A 16940-nucleotide genomic window follows, 5' to 3' on the forward strand; every position below is an offset into this window, starting at 1 on the left:
AAAGTCAGAGCTACACAGAGAGAGGAGAAGCAGAGAGAGAGAGAGAGAGAGAGAGAGAGGTCTTCCGGTCTTCCGTCCAGTGGTTCACATGGCCCACTCCCAAACTGGCCCCAACAGCCGGAGCTGTGCTGATCTGAAGCCAGAAATCAGGAGCCTCCTTCAGGTCTCCCACCCAGGTGTAGGGACCCAAGGACTTGGGCCATCTTCTGCTGCTTTCCCAGGCCATAGCAGAGAGCTGGATTGGAAGTGGAGCAGCTGGGTCTCGAACTGGCACCCATATGGGATGCCAAGGCTTCAGGCCAGGGTGTTAACCCATTGCACCACAGCACTGGCCCCTATAATGAACTTCTTATAGGACTTAAATGGACAATCATGCAAATCATCTAGCAGAATATATCAACAAATAAAACTTCAATAGCCACCAGTTCCCTTGCAAGTTAAACCTTGAAACAACTCTAAACTGTCTTTGCATGAACACCAATTTGAGAATATGAGAGATGAAATAGATAAATATTCAAACAACTCCATTTGTTTCTTTTTACAAAATTGTGACATGAGCTATATCCAGAATTTCTTCTTGAATTTATTTCATAGAAAATCATGTGAACCAAATATTCCTAATTCATGTTATTAAACCATTTGCACAGGCATGTTGTCAGTCCTAAAACATGTTCATGAATCAATTTACTGTCCTGGTATGACTTTGTAGCTGTTAAATGGATCTAAACAGAATTCTGTGACTATTATGCGTGGTTTCTTCAGGAATTCAAGTTGGCTTTCTATTTTAAGCTATTTTCTCAATGTTTTTATGAATCTTTGTTTAATGAGTAAATATTTTTCAGAAATGTTTGATGTTTTCCTTTCAGAAAAATCTTAGAACAGGGGGATTTATAGGCTGTCATTATTTTGTTTTAATTCTCCATAACTTGGAGATATAAATTATCTTTCTGCACTTCACAGAGATATACTGCAGGCCATATCGAAGGAAATGCCTCAATCATGTGCGTCTCCAACTGTGCGGCAGCCACATTCAGGGAGCAGCTGTAGGCGATCATGGAAGAGCGAATTAGCAAGACTGAGAAACCAGAGACTGCAGTCCGGACAGTTAGGGGCCACGCCCTAGGGATCCATGTGGCCAGGGTCTGGGGGTGACTTGTTCCCTCAAAATCCCACATGCACGCTTGATTCCTGGCCCAGCAGCGTTGGGAGATGCAGCTTCATGGGAAGTGGGGTTCCAGGCTCCTGGCTTCAGCCCGGCTCAACCCCCACCATTGTGGCCATCTGGGTAGTGACCCAGCAGATGGAAGATCTCACCCTCTCTTTGTCTTTCTCTCTCTCTCTCTCAGCAACTTTGCCTTTCAAATAAACAAATACAACTGAAAAAAAAGTCAATTAGCCTGAGGCCAGCAGGGGCTTCATCGAATCTACCAACCAAAGGTTATGTCCAGATGTAGTAGAAGTCAAGATCAATTCCACGGTCTTGGAGTCACACTGACCTGAATCTGCATCTCACCCCATCCCTGCAACCTGCTTACAGTGTGAACACAGGCAAATTTCAACCACTAAAATTGTTAACTCCCTCATCTATAAACCAGTTTGATCCTGCCTGGGTATTTTAAGGATTAAATCAAGTAAAAGGTGTAAGGAAAAGTCTCTTGTATAGGAGGTAGTATTGTATTTTAAAATTAATCAGGAGGCTAGTACTGTGGCGTAGCAGGTAAAGCTGCCACCTGCAGTGCCGGCGTCCCATATGGGTGCTGGTTCGAGTCCCAGATGCTCAACTTCCAATCCAGCTCTCTGCTACGACCTGGAAAAGCAATAGAAAATGGCCCAAATCCTTGGGCCCCTGCACCTGCATGGGAAACCTGAAAGAAGTTCCTGGCTCCTGGCTTTGGATCAGCATAGCTCCAGTTGTTGCGGCCAACTGGGGCATAAACCAATGGATAGAGGACCTCTCTCTCTCTCTTTCTCTCCCTTCCTCCCTCCCTCCCCACCTCTCTCTGTCTCTCTCCCTCCCTCCCTCCTTCCCTCCCTCTGCCTCTGCCTCTGCCTCTCTGTAACTCTGCCTTTCAAATAAATAAAGAAGATATTTTAAAAAATCAATCAGGAATATTTATAAATCTCTCAATAATGCACATAACAAAAATCATTATAATTATCTGGTGAATTAGCAGAACACAGAAAAAAATGACTAAAAATTAAAAATGAGAACTTTTCTTAGTAGAAGGTAGAGTCAAAAGATATTTAGGGGCAGGCATTTTGTTGACCTCCTGGTTAAGACACAGGTTGGCATATCCACACCCCATATCAGAATGCTTAGGTCCAATAAGAGCTCTGCTCGTGATTCTAGCTTCCGGCTAATGTTCTCCCAGGAACGGCTCAAGTAGCTGGGTTCCCATGTAGGGACTCAGACTGAGTTTCTAGCTCCCAGCTTCAGTCACAGTCCAACCCTGGTCATTGTAGGCAGTTGGATGGGATCCAATGGATAGAATCTCTATTTCTTTCTCTCTCACTCTCCCCACCCCCACCTTGTTTATCTCTCTCAAATATTTTATAAAAGACATTGAGTTAAACACTGGATTTGCAAATGAAAGATACTGCAATTTAAGCGATGTGCTTTAGGAAGAGATTTGAGAAGTCTCCAAACCAAGTGTTCAATCCATCTCTAGAAGTCTAAGAACCAGCCTGTGCACAATGGAGAAGAACAGAGTGGGAGAAACGCCTGGCTGTGCACTGCCTCTGTGAAGGGGCACGGCCAAGGCCCTCTGACTGCTCCTGGAGAAGGTTTACAGCCTCAGGCTCACGGACTCCACTGCCTTTAATTTATACTACTAGTGGTCAGAGCAGGTAAACAGAGCCCGGAGTTCTTCACTGGGAAACAGTCAGAGCCAAGTGTTGGCACTGCCACTTCAGAGATACAAGCTTGGGCAATTGAACTTTGCTCACCTCCAGTTCCCTTATTAGAACAGGAACGATGGAGCCAGCCTCAGGGGATTATCCAGGATCACTGTAGTTACTGTTGGTTAGAGCACTTAGCATTTGTTGAATGTGCTGGCCCAGGTAGGCAGCTGGTACTTCCCAGGTATCTATCATTAAAGGCATCATGCGAGTAACCATCTGCCTGTGCCGCTCCCGCCACCTTGGTTAGTTTAACTCTTGGTTTGTAGGCCCCTGCAGAGGACAAATTCATGACCTTCAGGGTCAGGTGAACATAAAAGATGTGCCACCTTCTCTAACAGGGATCTCTTTTGTCCTGTCTTGATGGCTTTCTCAAGGGTCACTGAACCATAGAAAGTTGTACAAAACTCCATTCCACAAATCCCAATACCTTCTATCTGGAAACATAGATCAAAACAGAAAATATTTTATAAGAACAATGAAGCTTTCATTTCCTTAATTCTTATAGTCAATTGTTAATGAAATAGGTTGCAATGATTTCCACTTAATATAGATGGATAAAAGCACCAGAGACCATTAAAATTAACCTGTTATAAAGTCATTAGTCCTCACTGAATCTAAGCTCACTGCCTTTTTGTGATATAAGCTTAATAACAGTAGGGAGCACATTTAACAAAAGTCAACACTGGACTCCCAGTTCCTGGACTAGCCTGGCACACAAAGTATCTGCACAGTGCACCAATGAGTTACTGAATCGGCCAATCAGTAAACAACCTGCATACTTTAGCTCTAAAGTTATTTGTCTGATGTGATTTGCTTTTCTATCAAATCACATATAAGAAAAGGGGGAAGGTTAGGGACTTTTGTCAGATAGAGGATTTTAGCTTCAGGCTCAGTCAATACACCACAATGTGCCTTCCTTATACATGTACTGTTTTTCTCCCATCCTTTCTGCTTCACCTACCTTAATCCAAGCTCTCATGACCTCAGCTAGCCCTCACCAGGCAGTCTCCCTGCCTTCTGCCATCATAATCTCTCTCTCTCACCCCTCCCTCCTTCCCTTTCAAATAAATCTTTAAAAAAAATCAGTCATCTTTAAACCTTCAGGTCCATCACTGTGTGTGACCCACAGATATGCTTGTACATGTAATCAAAACTAGCCCGGTTGTGACGTGGAATGGCCTGGAAAAGGAAGTCCTACTAGAAACCTTCCTACAGTGAGCCCATTCCTCCCATTGCTTTGCTGACTGATGGTGAAAACCTTTATTTTTGCCTCCACAGGACCTGATTGGCATGCTGAAGGAGCAGCTTTCTGATCACTTCAAGGACGTCATGGTTGGCCTCATGTACCCGCCACCATCCTACGATGCACACGAACTCTGGCACGCCATGAAGGTAGCAATCTAGCCCAGAAACATACCTGTGGCAGGTGCAGGCTGGCATTTCCGGCATTTCTGTAGACGGGTGGACTGCTCCAGGGTGCTCCGACATACCTGTATGACCCTGCAGGGAGGGAGGAGGGACTACATGAGCAGTGATGTGACCGTGGAAATGCTGCAGCCAAGGGAAGGAACTGGGCAGGAAGATGGGGCCTCCAGAGCCCATGGCTGGGGTCAGCCTGCTCTGTGGTTAGACAAACCCAGACTAACAAGTCAGCTGCAAGATGAGCTACCAAAAGGCACGCCGGAGATGAGCCCAGGGCCATTCAGGTTTGCCTCTCCTCAATGTGTATTTGTATATTGAAGGGGATGCATTAAAACTCATGTGAACCTTTTAAAATTATCTCTAAAGACCTGGTTCATTAAGCCAGAATGGGATGGAGAGCTAGAGTCAAAATACACTTGATCTTAGCCAAAAGGCCAAGAAGCGATAGAGTCAAAATACAGAAGTGATCTAGCTTTATTTTTGTGACCTTAGGTTGGTCCTTTATAAAAACAATTGCTCAAATATATCAGAAGTTTACTTTGCAAGGATTGGAATAATAATTCTTTCTTCCAAAAAGTCATTTCAGTAAACCAAATCAACTACAAGCTTGTTACAGATTTTGTTGCCCAGAGACAGAGACAAGAGTGAATTTAACTTCTTTCCAGAGACTGACATTAAGTACCTGTTCCAGGAGGATGCTTGCCAGTGGCCAGATTACCACAATCTGTGAACCACGTGTGACAGGAAGAAGAAAGAAAAACAATGACAGAAATGTGGATTTGGGTCATCATATGTACAGATCAGAATAGACAGTGTATAAAATTCACTATTTATTTAGACTACTCAACTTTTCTTAAATGTTGCATACAGTTCCTAGCTTCTTGCAAAGTTCTGTGATTAAAAATGTAAGAATAAAGTCATATGTTGCTGTATAAATGGATATTTTTATCAAAATTTCACAGAACAATAAGGCTTTCTGTGGCTTCCCTGAAAAAGTCACACTGCCCCTGAAAATCACTATCATAGACAAATACAAGTGCACCTGTCTAAATAGGGAGCACAGGAAGTGCTCAGTCCAAATGTTTAGGCAAATTGTACAAAATTCCACATTTAGGGAGATGAAGAGCCCTAATTTCCTTTGGGAAATTAAAAGATCTGTGCTTTTTTTTTTTAACTTGAAGCTTTATTTATTTGAAGGGCAGATTACAGAGAAAGAAAGAGAGGAGAGAGTGAGAGAGACAAAGAGAGATATTCCATCTGCTGGTTCATTTTTCAAATGGCTCCAACAGCCAGGGTTGGGCCAGGCCAAAGTCAGGAGCCTGGAACTCCATCTGGGCCTCTGGGGCCCAAGCCCTTAAGCCATATTGTGCTGCCTTCCCAGATGCATGAGTAGTTACTGGATTGGAATAGCCAGGACTTGAATGGTGCCCATAGTGGATGCTGGTGTCACAGGCAGCGGTTTAACCTGCTGCATGGCGACACTGGCTCCAGAAAATCTATGTTTGTACTTCAGCTTGCTATGGAATGGATGTTCCAGTAGCAAATGGAAATGCTAGAGGCATGCCCATGTTGTTTATTATAAATGAATAAACAGGGTTTCCTTTGGATAATAGCATCTTCTCAGGGTGAAGCGGCTACCCAGTGTCAGAGCCGGAACTGAAGCTGGGTCTTTCTTTATCCCAAACACATGTCCTTGCCTCCTGCCACCCCTCACACCACCAGGAATGCTGTGTCCCCCTGTACAGTACATAAGGCACACTGCTATTCCCAAAAAAATGCCTATGGATCTCTCTCCTTTCTCATTCTAGGGAGCAGGCACCGATGAGAACTGCCTCATTGACATATTAGCTTCGAGAACCAATGGAGAAATTTTCCAGATGCGGGAAGCCTACAGTTTGCGTAAGGAAATGCGTCTGTGTCCATGTGTTGTACACATACGTGAACTTCATATTTCTCAGTAGATGAAACACTTCAGCCTATGAATTCTACAGAACTCTCTAAGATACTTTTACATGTGAAATATCACTCACTCAAGATTCTAACTCATCAAGTGCAATGGATGACTGCTGTGCTAAAAATAAAACCATTCCCTAGACAATCCAGCTCAGCACATCCTCCCTGAAGAGCTACCAGCTGCTGTGAGATGAATGTTTTCATCCCGACAGAAAAGTCCCAGCAGGTCAGAGGGCAGTTGTCTCTGACAGCAGAGACCTGCTCAACAGGCAAAACACAGCGAAGTGCAGTGGTTGTCGAACTGTCCAGAATTCCACATCTGGGGAGACATTTTTGAGTTCTGCAAATATATTTGCTATGCTTTATGCACATTTCTTAATTCCTGTAATCTATCCCAAAATCAGATTTTTGTACCTTTCAAAAGTAGAAGGAGTAGCTAGTTTTGTTTTCGAAAGGGTTTAATTTCTTAAGCTCCCACGTATTATGTAGTATGTAACATTGAATGTCAAGAAAATGTCCCAGTCACCTCCAATGCATTTGAATGACAAGACTTTCCTCAGGGCAATGATATAAAAATCTTTACTGGAAATAGTAAAATGAGTCATGGCAGCACTTAGGAAAAGTACTAGAGTGGGCAGCAGTCTATAGAAATGGAATGTGTAATTCTACATTTTGAGAATAAGAGAATGAAGTGACTCTCAATGCTGTTTCTCACTTTAGGAATAAAGATCTTTTTTTTTAAGATTTATTTTATTTATTTGAAAGACAGAGTTAGAGTGAGAGAGAGAGGTCTTCCATCCACTGGTTCACTTCCTAAATGGCCTCAATTGCCAGGGCTGGGCCAGGCCGAAGCCAGGAGCCAGGAGCTTCTTCCAGGTCTCCCACATGGGTGCAGGGGCCCGAGTACTTGGGCCATCTTCTGCTGCTTTGCCAGGCACATTAGCAGGGAGCTGGATTGGAACTGAAGCAGCCAGGACTCGAACCGGAACCCATACGGGATGCCGGCACTGCAGGCAGAAGCTTAACCTACTACAGCAAAGCACCGCCCCCATAAAGATAATTTTTTAAGACAAGAAGCCTATAGCTTTGTAGTCATTGGGTGACTGATTTTAGTGGTGGGCAGTTTATTGACAGAGAAATGTTGGCAGGTTGATTGTCTTTCTAGGACTTTCAATCACAGCTTGGGCAGTAGCAGGAAGTAGCTCAGAGCAGACTGATGTGTGGTGCTATAGACAGGTGTACTGTAATGTGGCTCTTTTCTTGTCAGAATACAACAACAACCTCCAAGAGGACATTCAGTCAGAGACCTCGGGACACTTCAGAGACACCCTCATGAACCTGGTCCAGGTATGGCATTGCACAATTCACACCACTCTGCCCTGTGACAGACATGTGCTATTTCCAAAAACCAGGTCAGAGAGCCGTGGTACACTAGAAGTCAACAGTTAATACTATGCAATAGCCCTTCATGAGTATCAGCTGTGTTCAGGGCACTCAGAAACTTGACTTGGTAGAGAGACAAGCACAAATAATTAAAATTCATCATACTTACAAGGAATACACACACACACACATCTGATACATTCTAAGAAAATAGAAAAGATTAGAAATATTACAGTGAAAATTCATAATTCTATTAGAAATTAATTTCATTTTTAAGACTGCTAAATGAATGGAGGGCTTATAAACTTTTCCGAGCCTCAGACACATAGTAAATGAGAAACCTATTTGATTCATCACATCAAAGCATTACAACATGGATATTCCCATAAGCACATTAGAAATGATGAAACAGAATCAAAAAGTATAAGCTTCTATCCATTGATGGTCTACGGAGTTAATAGATGGACATCTATTGTTTAATTGAATCCAACAGACCCCATGTGACTGTGTAGCACGCCCAGAGCTACCTACAAAAAAATCCTATCATGAAAGCAAGATGACTTCAACTTTAAGTTAGATTTTGTCATTTACTTTATTTTTCTATATCAACTAAATTGTATGTAATTGCTTCCATTCAGATATTTCTTTTTTTTTCTTTCTTTCTTTTTTTGACAGGCAGAGTTAGACAGACAGAGAGAGAGAGGGAGAGAGAGAAAGGTCTTCCTTTTTCCGTTGGTTCACCCCACAAGTGGCCACTACGGCTGGCATGCTGCAGCTGGCACACTGTGCCAATCCAAAGCCAGGAGCCAGGTGCTTCCTCCTGGTCTCCCATGCGGGTGCAGGGCCCAAGGACCTTGGCCATCCTCCACTGCACTCCCAGGCCATAGCAGAGAGATGGACTGGAAGAGGAGCAACTGGGACAGAATCTGGCACCCCAACCGAGACTAGAACCTGGGGTGCCGGCACTGCAGGTGGAGGATTAGCCTAGTGAGCCGCGGCGCTGGCCCTCATATAATATTTCTTAAGACGTTCATCTTACTAGCTTTATAGTCAGAATACTATTTTAAAGATACAATTATCATTTGTTTTATGTAGTTTCTCGAATGTGCTTGTCGCCTGATTTAGCAAACACATGAAGCCCACAGTTGGGAAAAAAAAATGTCTTTCAAGCCAGGATTTAGGTTTTTTGTTTTGTGTGTAAGGGTGTGTGTATGTATGCACATGTGTATACTTGAAATGACACAAAGGTATATAAATATCCAAACCTTTCCTTTCTATATCAAAAACATTACTGAGTAGTTAGCCAAGAACTGCACTAAAAGCCACAGAGAGACAGAATTTTTGTACATGAGAATGGGAAATTAAGAAAAGATTCCATTGCTTTCATGGAGGAACAGGGGCAGGCATTTGTGAGGGACCACGTGGGTTGTTCACATCCCACATCAGAGTGCCCGGCTGAGCTGTGATGCACCTGCTTCTAGGGAGTTCTGCATACCACTTAGCCAAAGCTCTTCCCATGATCTAGTTCTCAAATATGGCTTACTTGTTGGTATCTTTGCAGCCGGCAACTCCACTACCACACCTCTTTTTTATTTTTTCACAATCTGAAGACAATTCCTTGAGGGCTCTGTCAGACAGGAAAATTGGCTGGCATTGCTTTGGGGCCGCCTAAACAGGCACTTTGCCTTTCAAAGCCTCTTTAAGTTTCAGCTGGAACAGCTTGAAATCAGTGTTTCATAGTCTCTTAGAGGCACCAAATGTCTAAACTTTCTCTTCACTTTTATTTCTGCTTGCAAGCCAGTCCCTTATTCCATGACCTCATCTCTTTCTTGCAATACACAGTTAAAATCATAAAGTAAATGTCATTTGCAAAGCTCACATGAGGACCAGACCAGGTTGCTATGATCATGGAGGAGCTCTCCCCCACGAAGCAACCTCCAGTCTCAGTCTCCACCCACTGCAGCACCTGCTTTGCAAGCGTCCCAAGCGTGTCATCAACACGCAGAGTAGAAAGGCAATGGCAGCTTTTACGAGCTTCACTGTGATGCATGTAGTCTTGCCTAAGTTTCACTGGCCAAGCCTCAAGTAAGCCCTGTGTTCTATCAAGGGGGCAAAACACAGTGCAGCTGTTGGTCTTGAAGGAAAGTGAAACACGTTTGGCGATCAGCCTCCAGCGTGCATGAAAGCTGTAAAGAGAAATGAACTCTACAACCAGGAAAGGCAAACGGGCCCCAGAAGACGGTAAAGTGGAGAAGAATATGCCAATCAGAGAAAACTCATACAGGTGACTACCTTAGGCACAAGAAGTTCTAAAAGGGTAGTGTGTATAACCAAACAAAAATGCTGAGCATTCTCTCCTAAAAGTACTTTTAAAAGGAAAATATCTTTGCATTTTTATCCATGCTTTATGTTTTTTTGCACATGCTTTCAAATTACCTTTTAGGAGACCCAGCATATAAGTTTCTTGGTCCTGCTTTCCATTTTTCATGTAGATTAATGATATTTATCATATCATCAAAGAGGAAATATCATATAAAGGGCATAAGTATCTCATTTTAATCTGAATATATCAGATATATTTTTCCATGTAATTGATCCTACCAGGAATAGTTTCTTTGAGATGAATAAAAAGCCAAAGATGAAGCTAACTTGTAGTCTTTTATTCCTTCTATTTTATTTTTGCCATACAGTATGCGCAAACACAATTTAGTCCCATGTGTGTGTGTATTATTTTTGTTTATTTTGATGAGTTTCAATAAGGAACAAAACAAGCAAATTTCAAAGAGGCTAGGAGGGAGGTAGGTAATCATTTCCCTTAAGACATCTCAAGGAACCTACTCTTCAATATTACTTTGTTTTCTTCCATCATCCTTCCATTTTCCTCATTTGGGGCGGACGAACACGTCCAACACAGAGGCTGTGGTCTCCTTTAATGTGTATCTAATCATGGCTACAACTTCATATTGCAGTTCACATATGTTTATAGGATTCAGTTGAAGAATTAATAAATATGCATGTCAGACTAGAATACGAAGTCATAGTGCCAAGCCACATGGATTTAATTCTTTATTCTGTGTGCGTGTGTCTGTGTGCACATGTGTGCTGTTAATTTTGAATTGGGAATACCGAAATAAAAAATAAAAAGGAAAGCCAATGCTGAGAAAAGAACATGAGGAGAGAAAGTAATGGAAGCTCTCCAGTTGCATGCTTACTCCCCTCTGGCTCCCAGGACTGCGCATGTTATCACCTCTCAAACTTGGCAGTGAGGCCTCCAGAGATGCTATTGCCAGGAGCTTTCATCTATGAATTATTAGCCCCAAATATTCTCAGCCAAATGTTACTCCCCTCAGTTTCTCCCCTCCACATTTTTATCTTGACCCTTCTTTAAGTCCTGTACTCTTTTTTTGCCATTTCTCTGGCACCTATTAAATATATCAAGTGACTATCTTGGCATCTTTACACGACCAAGTCACCCTTGTCTGACTTTATGGAAAGAGTAAAATCACAAACTTAGTTATTCACATTTCTCAGTCCATCATATCTAAGTGTCTTTGGCAATTGACTGCACAGGAAAGTAAGCAGATGGGCAACATTTCAAGTTAAATGTCCAAAAATACTATCTTTGCAAACGATGTGTCAGAGGTGTAGAACTTCAGGGAATTCTTGTTTTTCTCACCAATTTTGCCAGGGTCGGAATGTACTAAGCTGTCTAGGGACACTGGAGGTCACCGAGGAAATGTCAATGATCCAGAAAAATCTCCCCACGTCTACCAACCGATCTTTGAAGTTTCTGACCTTTCCAACGACAGTTTCTGGAAGGCCCGCAGTGTGTGCCGAGCATAATTTGAGACACTCGGGGAATTATCAGTGAACAACAGAAACAAAGGTCCCAGCCCCTTAAGTTGTTTACGTTCTAGCAAGGGGGAATGCACAACTCAACGTAAGTCTACAAAACAGGCAGCTTACATAGAATTTTAGAAGTTGATGAAAGACACAGCAGAGCAGGGTGAGAGAGACAGGTGTTGTAGGCAGGTTGCAATATGATATAGGTTGATCAGAGTAGGTCCCACTGAGAAGGTGAAATGTGAGGAAAGAGGTGCATGAAAGAGTCAATCAACAAATGAACAGACATGGCAGGCTGTCGCAGCAAAGTGTACAACTCTAGAAAACGTCTAAGAAAATAGCCGATGGGTTTGAGGTGTAGCAAGGAGGCCAGCTGGTGCCATATAGGACAGCCAGCGAAATGCATGGGAGTGGTGGGTGAATAGAGGGAGTCAGAGACGTCGCAAGTGGTGAGATGATCCCTGATCCTGCAGCCACTGGAAGGACCGCACCTCTTATTTGAGTGAAATGGGGGAGAAGTCCCTCCACGCTGGAGTTTGAGGAAAGGAACAATGTGATCTTTAGCTTTACAAATGCTCACAGTAGATGCCGCCTTGTGAGAATACTAGAGGGAGACAGGAGTCAAACAGCAGCCTGCAGAGGGCTGTATCTTTAGTAAAGCCATGACAGAGCATCTACGCGGCCCCTTATGGGAGCAGCGGCAGGAGTGAAAGGTGCCCAGATTCTGGATGGACTGTGGAGGTAAAGTCTGTTGGTGTTTCCTGAGAAACTGGACGTGGGATACGAGGGAAAGAAGCACCCAAATGTGACTCTCAGTTTTTCAGTCTGAGCAGGGGGTGCGGAGTGGCAAGCAACAGAGATGTGGAAGACGGGAGTTTAAGGAGTGCCTGTGGTGACGCGAGGCCAAGAGTTGGATTTTGAACGAGGAATTTGGTATATATAAAGGAGAATCAAGTGGAGAAGTTGAGTTGGCAACTGGAATAGACACATCAGAGGTTCAGATGACAGATGTAAATCTGGGTACCAGCACACTATTCGGGTGAGACTACACAGATGGGATCCAGAGCCACAGGTATAGATAAGAGTACCAAGAGAAGCAGTGTAAATACAGAGAAGACGGTTAGTGACTAAGTACAGGGACTTACCGGAAAGTAAGAGGAACCAATTCAGGGGAGGAGGCATAACCAGTGAGAAAGAAGGAAAAACAGAGAGAGAGCCCAATCCTGTGAGCTGAGCAAGGGGCACGCAGCAAGGAGAGCACAGAGCACAGCGTGGTTGCCCCAGATCCTGCTACCGTGGATCACACAGGATGAAGACGAAGTAGTCAAGAAATAGAGACTTACTCCAAACAGTGATAGAATTTGCTCAGGGCTGGTGCAGCGGCTCACTAGGCTAATCCTCCACCTAGCAGTGCCAGCACACCGGGTTCTAGTCCCGGTCAGGGCGCCGGATTCTTTCCCGGTTTCCCCTCTTCCAGGCCAGCTCTCTGTTGTGGCCCGGGAGTGCAGTGGAGGATGGCCCAAGTCCTTGGGCTTGCACCCCATGGGAGACCAGGAGAAGCACCTGGCTCCTGCCTTCGGATCAGCGTGGTGCACTGGCCGCAGCGCGCCAGCTGTGGCGGCCATTGGAGGGTGAACCAACAGCAAAGGAAGACCTTTCTCTCTGTCTCTCTCTCTCACTGTCCACTCTGCCTGTCAAAAAAAAAAAAAAAAAAGAAAGAAAAGAATTTGCTCAGGAATGACCTGAGCATGTGATGGTTCCAGGATTTTTGTCAACGTCTACTGAGTCACTTACAAGGAAAACTTGTGCTTATTCTACAGGCAACCAGACAGGAGGGCTACACGGACCCCGCCATGGCCGCCCAGGACGCAATGGTAACTAGAGCCCGCGCTGGCCCTGACTGTGTACAGCCTGTGTGGGAGCGGCTGGGTGGGTCTGACGCACCTGCGGGCTGTGTACTGTTCCAGGTGCTGTGGGAGGCCTGCCAGCAGAAGACCGGGGCGCACAAAACCATGCTCCAGATGATCCTGTGCAACAAGAGCTACCAGCAGCTGTGGCTGGGTGAGGATGAGCGCAGGCTCTTTCCAGCTCCTCCACTGATTATGACACAGAAAACAGAACATTCATGGGGCTGGGGCTGGGGCTGGGACACGGGTTAAGCCACCACCTGTGACTCCCACATCCCATATCACATGCCATATCAAGCACCAGCTGGAGTCCCGTGTCCTCTGCTTGTGTTCCAGCTCCCTGCTAATGCACCTGGGGAGCAGGTGATGGCCCATAGCTGAGTCCCTGCCACCCAGGCGGGAGGCCCTGATGGAGCTCCTGACTCCTGGCTTCGAGCTGGCCCATTGGGAAGTAACCAGAGAACTGAAGATCAATCCCTCTCTCACTCCCCCCACCACCACAACTCTTCCTTTCAAACAAATATAACTTTTTAAAAAAGCAAGTAGCTAAGTAGTAAAAAAGGTGCAACAAAGGAAAGTCCATTTACTTCAAAGCTACTTTTTGAATCCTGTTGGTACGGATTTGCTTCATCTCAGGGCATTACCAAGGAATACAGTTTTCTCTATACTTTTATTATTTGCGTTTACTAAATTGCATAAACTTCCAAATACTGAACCTTTTAAAATTGATATCTATTTTTTGATGAAGAACTTACTCCAAAAATTAGCTATTTCCTGTCAATTACACTGTATGTTTCCTTGAAAACTGGCTGAGGAGCATGGTTCCATGAGCCCGTAACAGCCAGGGTCACTGCTCCTGACACAATCTGTGTGACAGCAGGAGTGTCTCAGTGGTCTCAGAAGGACGCTGACATTAGTCTGACTTTCCCCAAATGTCAGTGCCTTGTTCCCTTACTTAGAAACGAAAGCATCGACTTTGTAAGTTGACCTCATAGAAGTTGAGAGTCGAATCCAGAGGCTGGGGAGAGAAGGGGTGGGGAGAGGCTGGGAAAAGGCTGGCTAACAGGTGCTTAAGTTACACTGGATAGGAGCAGGCAGCTCTGAAGTTCTCCTGCACAATAGGGAGAACACAGATAAGATAACGACCTTTGTATTTTTCTCAAAATAAGCTGGAAGAAAGGATTTTGAATGTTTTCATCATGATAAGTGTTTGAGGAGATAGAGATGTTTACCCTGATTTGAACACCGTGAACCACCACATGGTACCACTTAATCCTGTACAGTACTTAGTTTTTAAAATGTTAAAAGTTGAAAAAAAAAACTGTTTTTTTCTATATAAAGCACCAAAGTCGATAAGAATTTTTTGAGAGACCTACTCCCCACTACTCTATATGTTAATTAGAAATCATAGTAAAAAGATACCTCCTCACTTCCAATTTGCTGTAAGAATGAATGAAAACTTAGTTTCCTGTGTTAAAGCCAGATAAGTAAGTTCTTGAAATAGGAAGCTTAATTTAGCAAAATTGGCTGAGTAAACACCACCCTATGCCCCTAATAGAGATTTCATAGTCCTCATAAAACTCCTCATAGATTAAGATTTACTTATTTATTTGAAAGGCATAATTACAGAGAGAGAGGTAGAGATACAAAAAGAGAGAGCTTCGTTCACTGGTTCACTCCTTAAATGGCCACAATGGTCAGGACAGGACCAGGCCAAACCTAGGGTCCAGGAGCTTCTTCCAGGTCTCTGAAGTGGGTGGCAATGGCCTACACTTGGGCCATCTTTCACTGTTTTCCCAGATGCATTAGCAGTGGGACAGTGGAAGTGGAGCAGCCAGGTCTCAGACTGATGCCCACAGGGGCTGCCAGCATCACAGGCAGTAGCTTTACCTGCTACACTACAATGCCAGCCCCCATAGCTGCTGCTGCTGCTGCTGCTTCTTGTTTTTGTGTGTGTGTGTTTTGTTTTTTTTTGTTTTGTTTTGTTTGTTTGTTTGTTTTTTGGTGTTTTTTTTTTTTTTTTTTGACAGGCAGAGTTAGACAGTGAGAGAGAGACACAGAGAAAAAGGTCTTCCTTCCGTTGGTTCACCCCCCAAATGGCCGCTATGGCTGGCGCTGTGCCAATCCGAAGCCAGGAGCCAGGCGCTTCCTCCTGGTCTCCCATGCGGGTGCAGGGCCCAAGCACTTGGACCATCCTCCACTGCCCTCCCGGGCCACAGCAGAGAGCTGGACTGGAAGAGGAGCAACCGGGACAGAACTGGCACCCCAACCGGGACTAGAACCCGGGATGCCAGCACCACAGGTGGAGGATTAGCCTAGTGAGCCGTGGCGCCGGCCCATAGCTTCTTTTTAACATATTACCTTTTACTTGATAGGGAGAGAGACAGAGAACTCCCATCCATTGGTTCACTCCCCAAATATCCTCAACGACTAGGCCAAGGTCAGAGTGGGGAGCCGGTAACTCAATCCAGGTCTCCCAACTTGAGTGGCAGCAACCCAATTACATGAGCCATCACCTGCTGCCTCCCAAAGTTTTTATTATCAGGAAGCTGGTATTGGGAGCAGAGCTGTGAATCAACCCCAGGCACTCTGATTTGGGATGAAACATGGCATCTTAACTGCTAGGCTGAACACCTGCACCTCTTCCTAGATTGTATGATCACAATTTAATCATCACTAAAAGAATTTTTTTAAAGATTTATTTATTTATTTGAAAGGCAGAGTTACATAGAGAGAGAAGAGGCAGAGAGAGAGGTCTTCCATCTGATGGTTCACTCCCCAATTGGCCGCAATGGCTGGAGCTGCAGCTATCCAAAGCCAGGAGCCAGGAGCTTCTTCCAGGTCTCCCACATGGGTGCAGGGGCCCAAGGACTTGGGCCATCTTCTACTGCTTTCCCAGGCCACAGCAGAGAGCTGGATCAGAAGCGGAGCGGCCGGGACTAGAACCGGTGCCCTTGTGGGATGCCGGTGCTTCAGGCCAGGGCCTTAATTCACTGCGCCACAGCGCCAGCCCTGACTCAAAGAATTTTAACACTTATTTATTCTAATATCTAAGCTCTAGAAGAAGTTTGCTATTGATCTAAGTACAGCTGAGTGTATGTCCTAAACAAAAGGCCCATAAACAACAGCTAGACATGTGCCTCCTGTCAATTTAAATCAGCAGTGATCCCCAGGAAGTAGTGATCATTCCCCAGAAGAGAATAGTAGATCCTTGAAGTCCAAGATCTATGCTGACTCCACTTACACAACCAATAGCAGTATTGTCCATTGCTTTACATAAAATGTTCATCTTCATTATGTACGGCAATCAGCAATTGTTATGATACAAAAAAATCTCCTTTGAATTCTACCAATTTGTTGAAGTTTTCCAGGAATTTCAAAATATCTCTGGGCAAGACATAGTAGATGCCATCAATGATTGTTACGACGGATACTTCCAGCAGCTGCTGGTTGCCATTGGTGAGTGATCATAAATATGAGGTTCAGCGGACCTGTGTGTGCCAGAGTGAATTACAGGTGCATGAGTGAGCT

General features: G+C 44.4%; 1 protein-coding gene and 1 long non-coding RNA gene across 2 annotated transcripts in view; one reads left to right on the forward strand and one right to left on the reverse strand.

Annotated features, from left to right (window-relative positions):
- LOC138843602 (uncharacterized) overlaps positions 1-3168 on the reverse strand; it is a 39821-nt gene extending 36653 nt beyond the window's left edge. The window contains exon 1 of the long non-coding RNA XR_016211789.1: positions 2947-3168. This is a non-coding gene — a long non-coding RNA (uncharacterized LOC138843602). The remainder of the gene's footprint in view (positions 1-2946) is intronic.
- The window catches only part of LOC127482618 (annexin A10), a 70797-nt gene that overhangs the window by 45627 nt on the left and 8230 nt on the right, over positions 1-16940 (forward strand). Inside the window, exons 4-9 of the mRNA XM_089302221.1 lie at positions 4180-4293; positions 6132-6222; positions 7544-7623; positions 13323-13376; positions 13470-13563; positions 16773-16868. Of these exons, the coding sequence (XP_089158347.1) occupies positions 4180-4293; positions 6132-6222; positions 7544-7623; positions 13323-13376; positions 13470-13563; positions 16773-16868 (529 nt within the window). The remainder of the gene's footprint in view (positions 1-4179; positions 4294-6131; positions 6223-7543; positions 7624-13322; positions 13377-13469; positions 13564-16772; positions 16869-16940) is intronic.

This window comes from Oryctolagus cuniculus, chromosome 8, assembly GCF_051225735.1.
Source record: "Oryctolagus cuniculus isolate XC-2025 breed Fujian yellow rabbit chromosome 8, ASM5122573v1, whole genome shotgun sequence".
Lineage (NCBI taxonomy): Eukaryota > Metazoa > Chordata > Mammalia > Lagomorpha > Leporidae > Oryctolagus > Oryctolagus cuniculus.